Source organism: Paralichthys olivaceus, chromosome 23, assembly GCF_024713975.1.
Source record: "Paralichthys olivaceus isolate ysfri-2021 chromosome 23, ASM2471397v2, whole genome shotgun sequence".
In the NCBI taxonomy this organism is placed as follows: domain Eukaryota; kingdom Metazoa; phylum Chordata; class Actinopteri; order Pleuronectiformes; family Paralichthyidae; genus Paralichthys; species Paralichthys olivaceus.
Window position 1 is genome coordinate 9,017,829 of NC_091115.1, and position 19,265 is coordinate 9,037,093.

The 19,265-nt window shown below is 41.9% G+C and overlaps 1 protein-coding gene and 1 long non-coding RNA gene across 2 annotated transcripts in view; one reads left to right on the forward strand and one right to left on the reverse strand.

Moving 5' to 3' along the window:
* gsap (gamma-secretase activating protein) overlaps nucleotides 1-19,265 on the forward strand; it is a 28,178-nt gene that overhangs the window by 3,104 nt on the left and 5,809 nt on the right. The window contains exons 4-27 of the mRNA XM_020092476.2: nucleotides 295-364; nucleotides 703-750; nucleotides 876-964; nucleotides 1,457-1,526; nucleotides 1,780-1,829; nucleotides 2,168-2,278; nucleotides 2,560-2,616; nucleotides 2,743-2,789; nucleotides 3,038-3,123; nucleotides 3,776-3,853; nucleotides 3,948-4,025; nucleotides 4,129-4,221; nucleotides 4,921-5,089; nucleotides 5,513-5,603; nucleotides 7,175-7,244; nucleotides 7,784-7,863; nucleotides 7,991-8,071; nucleotides 8,434-8,541; nucleotides 8,733-8,788; nucleotides 10,257-10,288; nucleotides 11,660-11,721; nucleotides 13,656-13,751; nucleotides 18,793-18,863; nucleotides 19,124-19,218. Coding sequence (XP_019948035.2) covers nucleotides 295-364; nucleotides 703-750; nucleotides 876-964; nucleotides 1,457-1,526; nucleotides 1,780-1,829; nucleotides 2,168-2,278; nucleotides 2,560-2,616; nucleotides 2,743-2,789; nucleotides 3,038-3,123; nucleotides 3,776-3,853; nucleotides 3,948-4,025; nucleotides 4,129-4,221; nucleotides 4,921-5,089; nucleotides 5,513-5,603; nucleotides 7,175-7,244; nucleotides 7,784-7,863; nucleotides 7,991-8,071; nucleotides 8,434-8,541; nucleotides 8,733-8,788; nucleotides 10,257-10,288; nucleotides 11,660-11,721; nucleotides 13,656-13,751; nucleotides 18,793-18,863; nucleotides 19,124-19,218 — 1,888 coding nt within the window. The remainder of the gene's footprint in view (nucleotides 1-294; nucleotides 365-702; nucleotides 751-875; nucleotides 965-1,456; nucleotides 1,527-1,779; nucleotides 1,830-2,167; nucleotides 2,279-2,559; nucleotides 2,617-2,742; nucleotides 2,790-3,037; nucleotides 3,124-3,775; nucleotides 3,854-3,947; nucleotides 4,026-4,128; nucleotides 4,222-4,920; nucleotides 5,090-5,512; nucleotides 5,604-7,174; nucleotides 7,245-7,783; nucleotides 7,864-7,990; nucleotides 8,072-8,433; nucleotides 8,542-8,732; nucleotides 8,789-10,256; nucleotides 10,289-11,659; nucleotides 11,722-13,655; nucleotides 13,752-18,792; nucleotides 18,864-19,123; nucleotides 19,219-19,265) is intronic.
* Nucleotides 8,083-11,684, reverse strand: LOC138406790 (uncharacterized). Its single transcript, XR_011240165.1, has 2 exons — nucleotides 11,551-11,684; nucleotides 8,083-10,522 (listed from the first exon to the last, which is right to left on the reverse strand). It is a non-coding gene; the product is annotated as an uncharacterized lncRNA (long non-coding RNA).

Sequence of the window (19,265 nt, forward strand, 5' to 3'; positions counted from 1 at the left end):
ACGTTGCTTCTCGGCTCTTGCACTTGCTGATTCTTATCCATCTAAACAACGTTTTTAAGACGCACATGACAACTGCGACTTGTCAACTGCTTGTCAATAACAACAGCGCCCCCTGCTGCATAGATAGATGCCATTGCATCATGCTAAACCCACAGATGATCGACTAATACTGGGCATCATTGTAGTCTAGTCACTAGACTACAATGATGCACAGAATTGTGTGTATGTGTGTGTGTGTGCTGCTGTAGCCCTGCACTCATTCACATGCTGCTGTGTTTGTTCTCCCCGCAACAGCTCCTCTACTCATTTGACAAGCAGGTGTGTGTCAGCAGCTGTTCCCTGAACAAGGAGGAGACGTTGCTGGGTGAGCCTGTAATGTACACGATAATGAATTCTCTGCAATAGACATTTGTTAACACTCCTGCGTTTCTTGGCCCAATATCAAGTATAAGCATCAGTGTCTAGGGAGCAGTACAGGAGCGTTTCTACAACATTACTATCCTGCAATATGGGGACGCTTGAGAACAAGTGGAGGGAAACAGTTTGAGTGTAGATTAATGACTGCGGAGGTGCCAAAGACTCATCTAGAAAAAAAAACTGATTTAATAGAAGCTGGTGTTGTCTCTGTGGAAAATATGTGAATATTAAATCACATCTCAACCTCGCCTTTCACTTTTTCTTTTCTTCCTCTCTCTCTCTCAGCTGTCAGCTTGGCACAAAATACCAGAGGAGAAGAGCGCCTCAGACCAAGTAACACCCCAGATCTCATTTCTCTCAATTTCATTTCCAGAACATAAAACCGTGCAGCTCTTTAAAAGTATCTTTAAATCCTCTTGCAAGCGTTTTCAATCTCGGCTTTATAACTGTGTTTGCAGTAGCCAAGTGTCTAACACTCCTGATTGAGATCCATCCCATCAACAACACTAAGGTCCTCAAGGCAGTTGACTGCAGGGTCAAAGTTCAGGTAGAGTGTGTCTGTGTGTGTGTGTGTGTGTGTGTGTGTGTGCTGTCTTGGCTGCTTTCTTGCAGGTTTTACTGCAGCCACAAGCTGACGTTGCAGTTATGGAGCGTCGCAGCTCACAGCGACAAAGTGCCATAGACTATTTATTTTATAAGCTTTGCTGGAAGTGCACTGGCCATTCTTTTTCTAATCCACTTCATCTTTTTTTATTTCTCTTTTGGCCTCTACATTAAAAAAGGTTACTGTCTTTAGTGTTGTGGCTGATCTGTGTGTGTCATTTTATCAATAGAGGAAATATAAGGATCTGTATTATAAAGCTACTCTGGCTATAAACTCTGAATTCCTCTGTTTGTTGCCCACAATTTTGTCAAACCACACGTTTACAGATTCATCAAGAATCTTTGATGACAGCACTTACATCTAAAAATCTTCATGGTAAGTGTTGTAAACCACTCAGTCAGATGATGACTTGTGTTTCCCTGTGGCTTTCCCCAGTTCCTCCACCAGGACGCTAACAGGATGTCAGTGATGGAGAGTCACCTGCTCCTGCTGACGGAAGATAGATGTGAGTTTGTGTCATTATGCTCGTGTTAAAACAATTCCTGGGTCCACCTTTTTGTCCCGATCTGCGCCAAAATGTAATTTCATTGTCTGTCCCATCCTTCTACCAAGTCTTGTGGAAATCTTTTTCGTTCTTGAGCAATCTTGGTCACAGACACACATGCAAACCAACCAACAAACAAACGCACATGGAGATCACATCAAGTTGCACACTCAGGAGCTGTAGTCAGACATACTGTATCCTCTGTGTGTTTCAGATGTGGATTTGTACCATGTTCTGCTGACCAAACAGGAGGGTTATAGAGTGGTAAGTCGACATTCACCCGACTGCCTCCTCTTTTTCCTACTTGAAGAAAATGTCTGGATAGTTGCCCAAGCTTAACTATAAATTACATGGTCATTTTGTTCATTGCTGGTGGGTTTATGCATTTTTAAGAGGCATAGATTCCTTTCAGACGTCCGTATATATAGCAATTAATAAGTAAAACATTTTGAATGTATTTACATAACCCAGTGCAAAATAGTATATTCGACCTCATTCTCAGGCTATAAACTATACGCTGTCTCTCGTCTTCCTGGGGGGAGCGGCGCATTAAGAATTCATGATATGCAAAGCTGAGTGTGAATATGTTTGTGTGGATACAGGTGATGGCGAATCCGGAGCGTCTGGTCAAAACGGCGGAGAGGATAGTGGAGGATCTAAGTTGGGTCCAGTGGGACGGACACACACAAAGACTCTACTATCTCACACACAAGGTGATGCAGACACACTTTAGACTTTAGACTTTAGTTATTTGATGCTGGGGCACTATGTTATACTAAAGACGTCATTATGGCAAGATGGCGGTGTGTGTATCCAGGACATTTGGGCATCATTTCTGGATAGTGTGAGGAACTGGAGACACGTCCTCTAGCTTCATATAAAATCTATAAAACACACACGGATCCGAATGACTACACTTACAAATATTCACAATCACGGCAATGTCCCACACACAAGCTGCACATTTGACAGTCTCACATGTTGTCTTTGACAGGACAAGTTCCTGCTACGATGTGTTCAATTTTACCCCAACCATAACTGTGAAACTGTGGTAAGTTAACCCTATGTCTTTTTATATATAATATACTTAATATATATATTTATTTTGCTGCCATTTCATCTCGTGTTATTTGTTCTTTCTTAACGTTTGTGTTTGCTTTATATCGCTCTCCAACAGATGGAGCTCCCATTAGAGTTGCCTGCTAACCCTTTCCGCACAGTCAAGTAAGGCAACAGCTACTACTATATTACTACTACTACTACTACTACTACTGTATCAGACATGTGTTTTCTCAGCTGTACTCTGCTGGATGGTATTGAAACAAACAATTAAAGAAACAAAAATTAATTCTGTTCACATCCTGTTCACTGCAACTCATTAGTTTGCTTTACACATACACATACATTCTTATTGTTCTTATTTATGTATCTGTGCGTGTGTGTGTGTGTGTGTGTGTGTGTGGGGCCGACAGGTTTGTGAGCCTGGGCTTCGACCACTATCACACTGAGAGACCAGAACGGGAGCTCGTTAGCATGAAGGTGTTCACAAACCGAATAGGTAACACATACACACACTTGCATGAATAATGTATATAACATATACACAGTAGTTTTACTTGAGTTATTATAACTATTTAAAACTAATGTACTTTTGTGTGTTTTTTAATTCTTTATGTAAATAAAAGAGAGTAAGTATTTGTCATTAGTTAGGAACTATATTAAAATCTTTAATGCATATTGATGAGATATGATTACACAATGTAACACAATGCAACAACTCCTTAGAAATCTGATCAGGAAATCAATCAGAATGATTATATGATTGCTGATTTTATTAAAAGTGCTGATCCATGAACATCACCGTTACCTTTTTTCCACAAATCCAACATATGCATTTTACATTACATTTAAATCTGTTCATTAAAATAATATGATCTAAACATTAATATAAACCACTAGGTTAAAAAGTTTGATTCTCCTGGGTTTGAGTTTGATAAAAATCTTGATTGAATTTGTGATTTCCAACCCAAAAATCTAAATTTCTGTCTCAATCATTGATACACTTTCACAAATGGTAGTGATAGATATTAAATTGTTATTCTCCATTTAAATATACCAAACCATGTAATTTTGCATTGACTATCACGAATGTTGTCATGGAAGTTCCCTGACTGTGTCCATAACTGCTCTGTCCTGTGGTTTCTTTCTAGGAAGCATGTGTGTGTGCTACAGCCAGCCTCAAAAAGACAAACAGGAGTTGTGGTACACTGTGGTTTTAGTTCACAAAGGTGTGTGTGTATTATCTGCTGTTGTGTAGTCCCAATAATCTACTGTGATGTTTTTATCTTGAGCACATGGCGACAGATTTCTTGCTTTCCGCAGACTGCAGCAAGACGTTCAGAGTTTCTCTGAGCGGCGAGAAGGAAGCCGCAAAGCTCCATCCACTCTTCATCCCCATGGGTCAGTCACACACACACACACACACACACACACACACACACACACACACACAGTCTAGTGTGCATACAGCAGACAAATGATGTTGTGTTATTTTCGTATGTAGGTTACTACATCCTGGTGTATCTGCAGGATCATTTCCTCCACTGTATCAACACCAGGCAGGAGGAGATGCTCTGTCACTCGCTCTTCCTCTCTGGTAAGACCAGGCTTTTGTTGATGGCTGTAAAACTGTTTGTTTGTTGGGTTTTCTCTTTTTCTCAGCAACAGTACATGCTCATGTTTTTCCTCCATATGTTTTGTTTATTTAAAAAGGCCTAAACATGCTCAAAACCCCCCAAATTATATATTTTATGTGTCACACATCAGTGTTGCAGAACGGCTCCATTGTGCCCCCCAACTCTTCAAAGCATTTTAAAGTTAAAGTCCCTCGATTACCTCCGCCAAGGATGTTATTTTTTCAGTGACTGTGTCTTGGCAGGATTTCGCAAAAACTACCGAACCAATTTTATTAAAACTTGGAGGAAAGATGGGACATTGGCAAATAAAGGACTTTGGTACAAAGGGGTGGGCGTAGGATCGTTTTTCTTAAACATTGTAAGGTATTTTTGACATTTTTACCATTTTACCAGAGATAATTTATGGATCATGATGAAAATCAGGGATACAGGAGGAGAAAGATCAATCAAATTTTGAAGGCTTTATAAAAATGTCTCTTGGAGCTATAACCTAAACCCAACAGGAAATCCATAATTTAGATTTTATTGTGTAGATTTGGGGCATTTTGACATTTCCACACTAGTTGATATTTGTTCTCAGAAAAAGAAGGTGGCTCTCATATGAATCCAATATTAATCCATGTGCTATTCTCTGTCTGTCTGTCTGTACAACCCCTAAGATCATGATGCGGACCTGGGCCTGCAGTGTCAGTCAGCTGACGTCACAGTGTTGCATACAGAGGAGGAGCCTTGTGGGAGTCTGCTGGATGTGGCCAGTGGGAAGATCTACAGTGCTGAGCTCAGCCCCGCCTACCTGCTGCAGATCCTGCAATCACACACATCTTCCAGGTGAGTTTGGTGAACCTTCGCTGGGAATAAAAGGACCTATATGCACATATTTCTATAGAGAGAGCGTAGGAGAATGTAGGTAGGCACTAGGAAGGCGTACAGGTGGGAAGTTATTTTCTAAAAGGTTATTTTTATGTGCCTACACCTGCAGATCCTTCTTGAAAAATAAATTGAGCTTCTTGAGTCTTTGCCAGAACGCACCTTGGATTTAACCATTTTGCGCAATAACAATGCAGCTTGGGACGTTTTTTATTCAATTTCATTTATTCATATATTCATTCTTTTTCAAGCTATAGCCCATTTTTAGAGCAGCACATGCATCACTGTGCAGTACCTGAGTGTTGGCTGTCTGCCTCTGCCTTCCTGTTTGTATATGCTTATGTTGCATAAAGGTGAATTCATGATATGTCACCTCCATCCAAGGTGTCCCAGCAGTGAGGCTCCCCCCCAGCACCTGGCTGCCCTCCACTGCCTGCTGGTTTACATGGGAAACGACCCAAACCTGGAGCTGAAGGTACAGATGAAGCCAGGAGAGGAATATTGACATTTTATGCAAATTTACTCTTCACATCATTTGAGCCCACAAAACATTTTTTATACAACTCAGTATCAGACCTGGTGTTAACATCACCTCAGTGATCCGACTGAGCAGGGACGCTGCAACAGAGTAGGCCAAGCAGGCAATCGCTTTGAGAAGGGGCCTCAGAGACGGCAACAAGAACTCTGTAGGACCACCTTAAAGGACCTCCCTTTTGCCAGGAGCCCCCAAAGTCCCTTGAAATAACAATTTTAGCCTTTAAAAAAAAAAAAAACTTGAAATCATTATGTTGCATTATGTGGCAGTGAAGGAAAAGGAAAGGGTCAGAGGATGTCAGTTGAGTAGGTGGTCCTTCATATGTGGCCCAGGAGGCAATTGCGTTCACATGGTGAAAAGAATGTGGCCACATGCATCAGAGACCAACTCCCAATGTGTCTGAGCGATCAGATCTCAGGAAAGTTAGCCTGTACTGAGCGCTGATTACTTGTGAGTCAGGACGGATGTTCATACCAGGCCTAAGAGCTCTTTGAGTTCAAAAATCAAAAAAGAAAAGAATGCTGCTATTCACATGAGAACGTACATGTTGACGGGAGAGATGGCAGCTGTCCTGAACCTCTGTGTGAATTTGGTTGTGTTGGGAGCGAACAGATGGAGGGAAAGAGTCAGCCGAGGAAAGAAAGACGAGCGAGGGAAATAAAAGATGAGCTTAGTGGAGACGACAAGTGGAACGAGATCAAACAGAGTGGGAGAAAGACGGAGAGAGAGGAACAGATATTTTGTTTGGGTTCAGTGCTGAACGATGACTCAGCCTCTATTAGTGGTACACCTAAATTAAGATGTTCCAGCTGCTCTGATAGATTCAAATAAATTCTGTCTTCAGAGGTTAAATGAGTCACCAGCTTCATTATTGCAGCGATGGCTGGGACATTGGACACCCTGAGAACTTTTTGTATTCTCCGTCGAGTCTGTTAATGAGGCCAGCAGCACAAATAGTATCGGCTTTAACACAGGTGATTTCTTGTTAATATGTGCTCAGTAGAAGTTTGTAATCTTAAAAGAACCCCATGCAAAAGTCCTTCAACTTCCTTTGTTCCTCTCCGTGTTATAGTTATTGTTATGTTGTAATATTTCTGCACCGAGTCTGACCTGTGGCAGAGATGCACTGTATTTTTTCTTCGAACTGCAGAGCAACGGGCAGCAGAAAATGAGTTTTCACTCTGACGCGCCGTGGCTGGAAGATTTGCTGGGTCTATCTCTGAGCACATCATTAATATTTCATATTTTTGTAATGTGAACCATGCACGGGGGCACCGCTGCGGCTGGATCCTCCTAAAAAAATTGTTATCAGGAGCTGGAGCTGTTATCATTGTTATTGCAAACCAGATATCAGTCGACAGACATGTGCCTTTAGAAAATCTTACTCTTAAAAAAAGTAACTATTTTCCGTAGATTTGCTTTTAAGTGAAAGAAGAAGTAATTTTGCAGAGTAAATTGCAAACATTATATGTAAATGTACTAATAAACTCTCACCTCTATGTTCCAACTAGATTATTGAATGGCTGTGCGACAACCTGAACGCCTTTGAGCACTTTGATCAGATCCAGGAGTTCCTTCTAGGTGAGTGGCAGCTAAAACACGGGAGACTCTAATCTCGCTAATAGTCCTTCACCTTCACCTTCTCTCTCTCTCTACCTTTTATTCCTCCTTTCTCCTCAATGGTTCCTAGACTGCCTACATCTTTGTCTTTGCAAAACCTCGTTTGTCCCAGTGTTTCTGTTAAAATAAAATAAGGAGAACAGTACTTGATGTTGATTTCACATGTAGGTAAACAGTCGTCACCCAGAGAGTAGATGATCACATTAGCACCTTGCTGCATAAATTAGCATTTTATCGGTGCGGCAGTAACGACTTTAACTTTCTCCGAGATGCAGAGGTCGTGTTCATGTTTTTGTTCAGTCCATGATGTTGACCTAATTAATGATGCATCTGTAACCTGTGCTCGCTGATATATCACAAGTTATAATGGTGGGACATGAATTGGAGAGCCTCATTTGTCTTGTATGTATATTTAAAACTCTAGTGTGTTTAAAAGCAGAACACTCCCTCTGACTGTTTCTCTCTCTCTCTCACCCACACACACACACACACACACACAGCCTCCCTATACAGAATAAGCTATGAGAAGTCTCTTAGCCTGGATAAAGTCCTGCCATACTCCTCTGTATTCAACAAGAAGGTACCACACACACATACATGTGTCTGCACACAGATCTGTGTGTGGATAGGAATACAAAGAAGACACACACACACATACACACACACACACACACACACACACTCGAGTCTGTCTTCCTGTGTTCTAGGAGGTGCCAGTGTGTCTGCTGGAGATCCCTGGTGTTGTGTGTACCACTGAGCTGCATCTTGAGTCTGTATTAAAAGGGAAGGTAACTACATGTTCCTTGAAAAACACATTTATTATGATAAAGGTTCTTAGTTACAATATGTACAAGTGTCTTATTACAACTCGCTATTCTGCTTGATTTCCATCAGTAAATTAAACTTCAGTGTGCAGATTAAATAGAGGCAACGTGTGTGTTGTGTTTCAGGTGTGTTTTGCGGTACATTTACATTTGTGCATTGTATTCAGGCATTAAAAAGACATTTAGATGCAAAACAGTAGGATTTTATATTTGCTGGGTCTGCTTGAGTGCAGCAGAGATGCAATTATTCTTCTGTTGTTTTCCAGCAGTGTCCTTGTTTTGTCACTTTGATCTTGTTGTTTATGTGTGAGTCTGCGTGTCTCCAGGGTTTCTGGACCGAGCTGCAGTGGAACACGGAGAGGACAAAATATCTTGACACTGTTCCCGATCCCAGATACAGAACCTCACACATACAGGCCGACTGGGATAAACTGGTGTGTGTGTGTTTGTGTGTCAACTGAAACAACTTATGTATAAACATAAATCAACATCATTTCTGGATTGCAAGTCAAATTGATCGCTGGGAATTATTTGCTGGTTGCTAGTTGACGTGAGAGACGAGAAAACTTTTGTGTGTTTGTGTAACACATCTCCCACCCTCACATGACGCTGTGGCTCGTTTCAGAGGTCCGAGAGGAGGCCATCCAGCCACATGAATCACATCGAGGAGAACACAAAGAAGTAGGTCTGCCTCCCACTGGAGTTTTGTTAAGAAAAGTTACCACACAGATACACACAGTCCTGAAACTGGAGGGAGGGAAAACGTGACTGTACTTCTGCAATGTCTTCCAGTGTTTGGAAAGATTATATAATTTCGTCTATAACGTCATCATTTTAAACCTGGAAAAGCCGTGAACTTCAGTATCACAGGTTCAGTCGCTATGAAGGTTGAGATGTATATTTAGCTTGGTGTTGATTGGCCAATCAACTTATGTGTGGATGTCAGATTCAGGTCTGGCAACATATAAAATGTTCACTCTCATAAACAAGAGACAATAGCTGCAGAACTGCTGCTCAACCACATCCTTTTAAATTACACAGATGCCTAAAACATCTGTAGTTAAAACTGACTTGAAGTACACTCAGATTTATTCCTCTTAATAATAACTGGTGTAAATCAAAATGTTCCCAATAAATCCCAGAAAAAACTCCACCCTCTGACTGCTCCAGTCTCTGGAGATTTAAATGTTAAATGTCTCATCATCATGTGTTCATTTTAAAAAATAAAAGGTGAAATTATTTCCTTAAACATCTGTGCAGTGGACACTGTTATTTTTAGCGCAAGATATTCATGCAGGAGGAAATAATGCTCTGGTTGGGGACTATTTTTTCAGTAGTGGATTAATACACATTTGTTGCTCTTGTGAGTATTTACAGCTGCATGTTGGACTGAGTCCGAACATGTTAACTGCTGGATATCACACTTTGATTACACAGACAATGTGTGGCAGGAGGATCAAATCTTTCATCCATTATGTATATCGCTTCTCCTTTAGGGTCTTCTTCTTCTGGTTCTATATTTTAAAAGGAAACATCAGTAAAAGTCCCTGATTTCTTTTAATAGTATAATATTTTATTTATGCTTCCTTGAAACAAAATAAAACTTGTTCCATGATTTTACAGACGTGTAGGGAGCCTTGAGTCTTTCTAATAGCAGAGTGGATGAGAACAACAGAAATGTCTGTAGCCCGTCTGCCTCTGATATAAATGTCACAGTTCAGTTTCTATTAAATTGACTTGTCTTCCTCTACCCCTTTTAAAATCCAGTGCCATCCCTTTTATTGGTACAAATTACATTTTTGCTGCTTTCACAGTCTGTCTTTGAACATTAAATATCCACTCTGAATTAAAACGAGAGAACAACCACGGCCCCTCAGCAGTTTATGATAAGTGACTTGATGACGGGCACGTACCTGGACGCAGCGCCGATGAAAACAACTCTTGTCCGGTAATGCTAGGGATTATAATTAGCCTCTCTTCCTTCAGGCCAAACTCCAGCACCTGCTTACAAACTCTTTTGCTTTATAGTTTTGATATATATGTTTTTTTCTGCCAACTGCAGCGGCTTACAGCATAAAAAAGTAGAACACTCATATAGTGCTGGCTTGAGGGACTGTTTTCTCACAAACCTCCTCTGCTTATTTTCCAGGGTTCTGTCGATGGTGGATACCTGGTGTCTCGGTAAGACGGCTGAACATCCATGTACATAAATCTATAGATGCAACACAAAGGTGCATAAACAAAAAAAAATACAAGGAGAGAGAATAAATAACAAAACCTTGGACTGTAATGGAACCTGAAATTGTGTGTGAAAGTGTTTGGGTTTGTGCGTCTCTTCTGAGGTCGCATTCTTCATGCCCACTGGAGAATTCAGCTGAGCCGAATCACCACTCTAATATATCTTGGAGGGAGAGGCTGAGGGAAAAAAAGGAGAAGAAGAGGTGAAGCAAGGGAAAAAAAGGGGGGAAAGAAAAAGAATAAAAAAAGAGGAGAGGTGAAAAACGCTACAATTATATAACAGTGGGAGTTAGGTACTTCCTTCCCCTCTCTTTTCATGTCTGTCTCTCTCTCATGAGTCTGCTGCAGCTGTTTTGTGTCGAGACACAACATGAGACCTTCCCTTACCTCATTTCATGCACATGCATGATCTCACGCACCATCAGCCTCGCTCGCATTCACTTTGAAAACACACATGCGCACTACAGGTCCATCACTTTCATATGCAACGACCTTTACACACAGATTTGAGTGCTCGTGCAAGAACCTGCCTCACCAGAGGGTAATAGAATTATTGCTTTTTTTAAATCCACTGATTTGATATTAAAGTATTTCATACTGTGAGTGTGTATACGACATGATGACTGAATTATTTTTTAGGGGTGCTGATCCCTAACAAGGGCCTAAAACCAACCTATGCTAGCCCTGGTCGAAAAAGGGTTAAATGTTTAAATTCAATTTGGAAGCAATTGATTTTGCTAACAAGCATATAATGAATCTGGCAGCGCACCCTGTCAGTCAGCTGCACCCTGCGAGCTCTATTTATATCTGTAACATATTACAGTGCGACATTAAAGGCCAGCGTCTTGCATGTGTGTTCAAAAGATGTGTTTGTGTGTGAGTTTGTAATAATTCATCTGAAGTAACCAGGCTGGTGTGTGGCCCACTTTTGTGTGACTGACATAAAACAACTGCAGACACACACTCTCTCTTTCACTCTCTTTCCCCCGTGTGTCACCCACACACACACACAGCAGGATTGCAGCCTCACAACCCCCGAGCTTTGGCATGTATTTTTAAAGCGAATACACCCTCCCCACCCTAAAGAATCTATAAATGTCTCGGTGCAGTAACATCATCAACAGTTGAAATAGAAGATCCCAAAATCCTGACTTGTTTATTACTTTAATAAAAAAAAGAAAGAGATAGGACTGAATCTGACCCACCTGAGGCGGCCTGTGGTCTTCAGTCCTCGCGGAGCAGCTGCATCAAGGATTTCTTCATACGTCTCTTTTATGTGCACACTGTCTTTCTCCATTGCCTCGTCTCTTCCAGATAAGAAGCTGGTGCCCCTCTTTCAGGAGGAGGACCATCAACAGAGGGTGCTCATAGGCCTGGTGAGAGAGTGTGAAACACACACACACACACACACAGATAGCAGGTTAGAGAGTAGCGGTGAGAAAGAATCCCAAGACAATTTTAGACGGTGGTATGATAACAGAGTCGACAGCGTTGGTACTAAATTCATTGAATTTGGTTTTAATTACCTTATGCAACAGAAACAGAAAATCTTTCAGGCCCTGAGTGTATCTCAGCATTTTAATTAAGTCAAAACAAATTCACAGTTGTAACTAGATACCCAGTGGAGCATAGACTCTGCAAAGTCCTAACTCTCCCCTTGAATTAAATCAGGCCACAATAAATTGCACATACTCTTAAATTATGAGTTTCCTGAATAGGCCTGATTTTTTTTCACCAAGATCCACAAATGAGTTCCCTGAACATTGGTGAGAATGTCAAAAAAATGATGATGCACCATCCCTCCACCAAGTTTTGTGAAAATCCGTCCTTCAGTTATTGTGTAATCCAGTTCACAAACAAACAGACAGGGATGAAAACTTGATCTCTGTGGTGGAGGAATGTTGATGTGAAATCTGTTCTGAATTCTGCCTTTGCATGACGTCATTGGTGCAAGATGGCAGCGTTCATATCTGGGAATCTCTGGCTTCATTTCTGGATAGTTGGACAAACCTCTTAAGTGTAGAAAAGAATTTGCATTTTACACGAAGAGCATGTGCTGGAATGTTTGGCTGTCCTCTCCTTCAAAATAAAATTCCACTCAAAAAGTTTTTGGAAGGATATTATTTCAGCTTTCTTCTTCTTGAAAGCCTTGAAACGCATCCCGTCAGTCAAACGAGTCATTACATTAAAAAGGATCAGTCCTTGACAAAAAACATGCGGATGCTTCAAAAGCAGGATCCTTCAGCTTTCAACAGAGACAACACTTAACACCCTGACACTCAAAATCAAGCAGCAGGAGCTGAATAGAAAAGAATCAAACACATCAGCCGCAGCCTGATTTGTTTATCAGCAGCTTTTGAGACGTCGTACTGGCTTTGATATCTGATTTTTTTTGAACAGATTGGATAATTGTGAACAAGCACCGTGTGTGCACTTTCTCTCCACCATCAAGTGATCGTGGCATAGTAAAGAGAATAGGGTCACACGCTATAAGGCTTCATAGTAAAAGTATCCCTGACCTCTGATATTCAACGGTTTAAGAGCTGCAGGAGGTGGATTTATCTTTAAAACTGATAAACACACCACTAAAGATCCATTGTGAAATGCTGACGGTCGATTATTTCCCTCCATAGTCATCTTTTAAGGTGTTACGCTTCACATGAGTCGACACAAGAAAGAAACGGGGGCATCTTAAGGTCCCGGCCGTGTATTTTCTTTTTTTTACGGAACGCAGTTTGATGGACAATTTCATAACCTCCAGTTTCCCCTGCGCTCAGCACAGTTTGTAAAGCGCAGATAGCTGCAGTGTAATGGAGTTCAGTTGAGATGGTAGCAGTCGCTCAGCTATTATTAGAGTTACCCTCTGCTCCTGTCTCTCCCTCTCTTTATTCCCTCCATCACTCTCTTTCCTCTTCTCTCCCACTTTTTCTCTGCTCACTCCGTTTCCTCTTCCTCCTCATCCCCTTCTTCCTCCTCTCCCGGAAGGGTATCAAATCATTCTGTCAACTTCACACTGTGCGTAGATCTTCACTCATCCTCTGTAGATTTTCCCTCTCTCACATCCACAGGACTCTCCCTCACCCTGCTCCTCACCCCTCTGCTCCTCCATGGTTTAATCAATTTTTGGGGACAGTGTAGTCGTGTGGGGAAAAAAAGGAGGTGAACTCAATTTGACCTTTGCTGAGTGCACAGCAAAGTACGCACAAAAGACATACACAAGGGTTTGTTCTGAGCCACAGCACGTACACACACACTAACACACTCTCCCAGGAAATAATAATCATGTGTGTGTTGTTTTTTTGCATCACAGACGGTTGACAAGCTTCGAGAGCATCTCAACAGACACCTGCCTCGCCTGGGGAAGAAGAAGATAGACTCACTGGTTGTCTGCTATGTTGCCAAACTGGTAGGTACCACGTGACTTTGTGTTTGTCATAAAAAAAAAAGGTAAAAATGGGACGAGGAGCTCCGCACATCCCTCTGAACGCATTTTCTTTAAAGCTGCGTAGCTCTTATGGTTTTTTTTATTTAATATTTTTTCTTCCTCTTTTTTTTCTGGGATGAAAAAGTGGCACTCACAGCAATTTTTTTCGACAGAGCTCACAGATGGGATGCTTTAAGTTTAGAAAGGTTGCTGGGAGGCATTAGGTCGCCGCTTCAGTCCTCCAAAACATATATCAGCTCTTTTGTGAAGATGTGTGACCTAGCTTTCTGTATCCAGCGAACGGTTAGCTGCACCTGGGGACTCGTGTGTTTGTGTGGGCGGTAAGAGGTATTCCCCTACCCGCTTCTTGAAATTCTATTTCTGCCATCCACATTAGTTTCAGTTTCAGGTTGATTTTCCTCTACTAAAATCTCTCTGAACATTTTGATGTGGCTGTTCAGCCACAAGCATCCAGGAGATTAACAGAGTTTCCTTCTAGATTCAGTGTTTAGGATCCTTTAGTTCAACTAACGGCCATATACTCTGATCAACCTCAACGTGATCTGCTCCTGTTCAACCTGATTCTCTTTCTTCTCCCTCTGTGGCCCATGAGTCCCCAGTGATTTTCATATCTGGCCCCTTGCTTTAGATCTAACATAAAAGTTGAACATAATTCCTTCCACATGAGGCATTTGGAACAATTCAAGCCTTAAGAGTTTAAACCTGCATAGTTTACATTCATGTTTACTTGCTAACAATCATCTTGTGTGTTTCAGTTCTCATTTCTGACACCAGTTGTTTTACTTAGAATTGTATGAAACCATTGGCAGGCCTGTGTGGTGTCATGTTATCTTATATATACATAAACAAAGTGCAGACCCAAACAGAAACATCAGTCAGGACTCTATCAAAGAAAGTGAACTTGAGTGAGTTTTCATTTTTTAAAATATGCTTATTTGCCTTCTGAGTTTCTTTCTGCTCCCAGCCAAATACATATAGTCTTAAGGTCCTTTCAAACAGAAAATGATTTGTGCCGTGTTGGCTGCTGGGTTCAGAGCAAAGGACAAATACCATAACTGTTACACTGGGACACTGGTGAGAACTCAATTGCCTCAGACACAAGGCAAAGTTCATAAAAACAGTCTTTACTGTCTGAAGACTTCACACGGTAAAACAGTCAAAATCAATTAGAGGTATAAAAACACACAAGGCTACGTCCAAAAACAAAGCTCAGTCAAACACACAAGAGATGACAACAGGAAATCCTGCAGCGCTGACACAAACTGACAAGACGAGCGACAGGAAACACAGGGCTTAAGTACACGAGTTAACAAGACACAGGTGGACGCACTGAAGGTGATCAACAGGGAGCGGGAAAACAGATAATGGTGGGAAGTGAACGGTGACTACAAAATAAAACAGGAAGTGACCAGAGAGTAGAATTTGGTGGTCAAACAACGAACGACCTCACAAAACCCTTATCTCCTCGTAAACGTGTTCTTGAGAGAATCCTCGCTTTGGCAGCATGAACGTCACCATAGAAAGCACAAGAGCAATTCATTTATGTTTCTAGATTAATTCAAATATATTTAAATGCACGTGTTTATAGACCACTTCATTCTGCATGCCCGACACTTCAAACCAAACCTACACCCTCAGTATTATCCTCCCACAGAGAGGCAGGTGGGATCTACATAACCAAGTGGAGGGATGTCACCGCTCGCTGCTGTAAAGTCAGCCATTAGTATTCCCGGGAGGTAAATCCCTTCACAGCTCCGAGTCCCTGAAAGCAGACATACAGCAAATGTCAACACAACAGTATCAAATCAGGTCAAGGGTAAAGCTGGGAGTGAATAGAAAGCTTTGGCGTTTTGGGACTTTATGGAATTGAAAATGAAAGTCCCAGCTCACAGCAGGATCAGTCGATGGCTCGGGCTCCGGAGATTTTAACCTCCAGACTCAGAGGGAGAGTAATAGAAATGTGCGACTCTGAAACCATTTTGTTATTTGTTAACCCGCAACGAGAGTAACGAGGCAGTTACTTAATCTGTTCCACTCGGATAAAGAGTAAAAAAGTTTTCTCGGACTTATTTGAAAAACGTACTCGCACAAAAAGGAAAGAGGAAACGGCCTTCAGGGATGTTTCGCTCAGTCGAAGAACAGTTGAGTAAATCACCAGCCGGGACGATGGGAACTGACTCATACTTTAAAAGCTCAGGGTGGTATAGTGTTTCAAAGCTTGTCGACTCTTCTGCAAAGAAAAGAATGCCCCCCCCCCCTCTTGTTGGTGCTTATTGAGACGAATGGTCGAGATGACACAGGTGAGGAGTTGTATGGTGAAAGAAATTACAACTTTACAGACCCAGGCAACTTCTGCAGTGATAGATTACAGCTCCATGATACATTATTGTAGGATTTATTTATTTCCCGTCCCAGCTGCTATACAGAAAACTGAGATACATGCCTTTTTTAAAATAACGCAGCCTCTGTCAGAGCAAAGAACAACACACTAACTTATGAATATGAATCACTTAAAGGCAGGATTACATATTACAAACAATGCAATGACCTGAAATAGGCAGGAATAGTTTTAATTATGCTGCAGAAAAGTTATTCTATACCCAAGGTTATTCAACTTTCTTTCCAGCAGGGGACCCTCACCAAACAAATGCCTTTGTCAGGTTCATTAAGACAAATCGCTGATTCTAGATTTTATTCTAATAGAAACCACACGGGGATTACTGCACATGAGTCATCTGTGGCTTTAATCCGCTTGTTTTTTCAGCACAGAAACATCTTTTTACCCTATTTGCTGATTGTCAGGAGCTTGGATTGCATCAGCAACAAGCACAGGAGGTGTTAGTTGGACAAGAAAGAAATTAGACTTTGAATAATTTATTTTACACCATTAGCACACCAGTGGAAAAGCAGTTTGAGCAGTTTCTGATATGGTGTTTACAAAAGGAGATCCCAGAATTTATAACCCCCCCCCCCCTCTCAGTTTCCTTGTGACAAAGGGCAGGTAACCACTGACCACCAGAGAGTAAATGGATTCCCATAAAATGCAAAGCACATCTCTTTGTTAAGTATAAAGTTACAAAGCCTGAACTGATTTATTGTGACTGCCTGATTAAAAAGACGAGCGGGTATTGACCACACACCGCTTTCTTTGGGGTCAAACAATTACCTAGGACAAGTGAAGACTATAGCGGGCCAGCTTCAGTCCAACGTGAGAGTTTTCTCAACCATGTCGGGCTTCACTCATTACCATGGGTGTTGCAACTGGGTGTAGGGAAAGCAGGCAATCGCCAGGGGCCCCAGACTGAGAAGGGGTTTCCCGGGAATGGCTGATCCCAAAGCGACGGCAAATTTGTAAGAAGCCGGTGAAATTAGATGTTGAGGGATTCCGTCCCTTGTAAACTTAAACAACCATGAAGCCATCCTCTCTCATCCCAGAATCCTAAGAGAGAGAACTGTGAGGGCAGGTCAGCGTCCTTTAGTTACTACTGACAACTAAATCACAGGATTCATGGTAGGGTTTTTAAAAATTTAAAACTAATGGCACTGAAAAGAACAAGACAGCACTCTTTGCCTCGCTCTCCTCGCCCATCTGTCATTAGAGATTGACCATCAGCAGCACTGGTTTAATTTCTACCCGCTTCGGTGACCATTCACACATAAATATTTCACTGTGTTCAGCAGGCAGGGAGGATTCAGCATAAACTCGGTAGATACCGCTTTCACTCTGCACATTCTCACAACAAATGTACAGTTCTCTAGTGCAGGAGTGTCGTCCCCCACACGCCAGCCATGTGATGTAATATTCACACTAACTTTGGTAAAAATGTATAAATTGGAAACTAGCTAAGACACAACAGTAGGAAGCTCCCGAATGAGGCCCAGAGCCGCTAGCTTTCTGAATTTTAGAGGTTTGGTTGAGACGAGAATGTCGTATGCACCACGTATCGTGTGTTTCCTGGGGGAAGGTTTGGTCTCAAACATAGAGGCGACAGCCATGCTCCAAAGTTTTTTTGTCTCACTGTGTCCAACAAAAAACTCCAAACAAATAAATCAGAAATCCTTAAAAAGTTCAACACAGGGGCCGAATCACAACAAGGTCATTACAGAGATTAATAAAAATACAAACCTGGATTTTCTTCAAAAAGTAAACAGCCAACAAAGGAAATTAGACGATAATAAATATAAATAAAACTTGATGGCTCTTGAAGATAGCATTTTTAGATTTATATAAAACTAACAGGGGATGTTTAAAAAGATCTTGCTGAAGTGAAGGACAAAAAAACCGAGGAGCTTCTCCGACACCTCATGTCCATTACAGAAAGTTAATTGAAAGCATGCAGCAGATTGACACTCCCACCCTGGGGTCACTGGAGAACGAGGTGGAGGGTTTCCCATCGGAGCTCAGGATGTGAATGAGGCAGGTCGTCTTCCTGTTATTCAACAGGAGAGGAGAGAGTGGTCATTCGTGGAAAGATGTGTGTGTGTGTGTGTGTGTGTGTGTGTGTGTGTGTGTGTGTGTGTGTGTGTGTGTGTGTGAGTGTGTGTGTGTGAGTGTGTGTGTATTTCAGCACACAGTGGGAACACTTCAGATGAGTCAAGTGCGTTTCACTGATCCCGGATGCTGTCGGATGTGTGTTGAAATTATGTGGTGGAGCGTGAGTGTGTGTGTGTGTGAGCATGTGTGTTCCCACTTTAATGCTCTTGTCCAGTGGAAATGAAAATGGGAAGGAGGAAAAAAAAAAGGGAAGTGAGGAAACTGATCATTGAGCAAGTGTTCATTTACCCGAGAAAATAGAAAAAGTCTGAAGTGCATGTGTTGTGCAAAATTTCCAGACCTCTGACTCACGCTGCAGTACCAAGAAAGTGTTTCATTTGAATCTAATTGAGCATCTCCCTCCGTAAGCACTAACTTGTGTGTGTGTGTGTGTGTGTGTGTGTGTGTGTGTGTGTGTGTGTGTGTGTGTGTGTGTGTGTGTGTGTGTGTGTGTGTGTGTGTGTGTAGCTGGAGCTCGTCAGACACATGCTGGAGTCAGTCTGGCTGAAGTTCAAGCTCGGCCCTCGTGCTTTGTGCTTGTGAGTAGTCCTCCCTCGTCAGTTTGTCTCCTTCAAAGTTGTAACTAATGTAAAGTGTGAAGCGTGAAGCGCTGACAGAATGTGTGTGTTCACCTTCATGCATGTGTGCTCCACACCCCCATCCCTCCCCACTGTGTGCGTGTGTCCACATGGGAAAACTGTTGATGACCCCTCTTCACGTGTGCAGTGATGTTATGTAACTTTCCCGTCCAAATTTCTGTGTGTGTGTGTGTGTGTGTGTGTGTGTTTGTGTGTTCCAGGAGACAGCGGGGCAGTCCAGCAGAGTGGTCCATGTTTCGCTTCATGTTTCGGATTGTGGAAGCCACGAGGGGGCTCTGCCTGCCACTCCCACCTGGTATAATACACACACACACACACACACACACGCGCCTTCACTTGTTA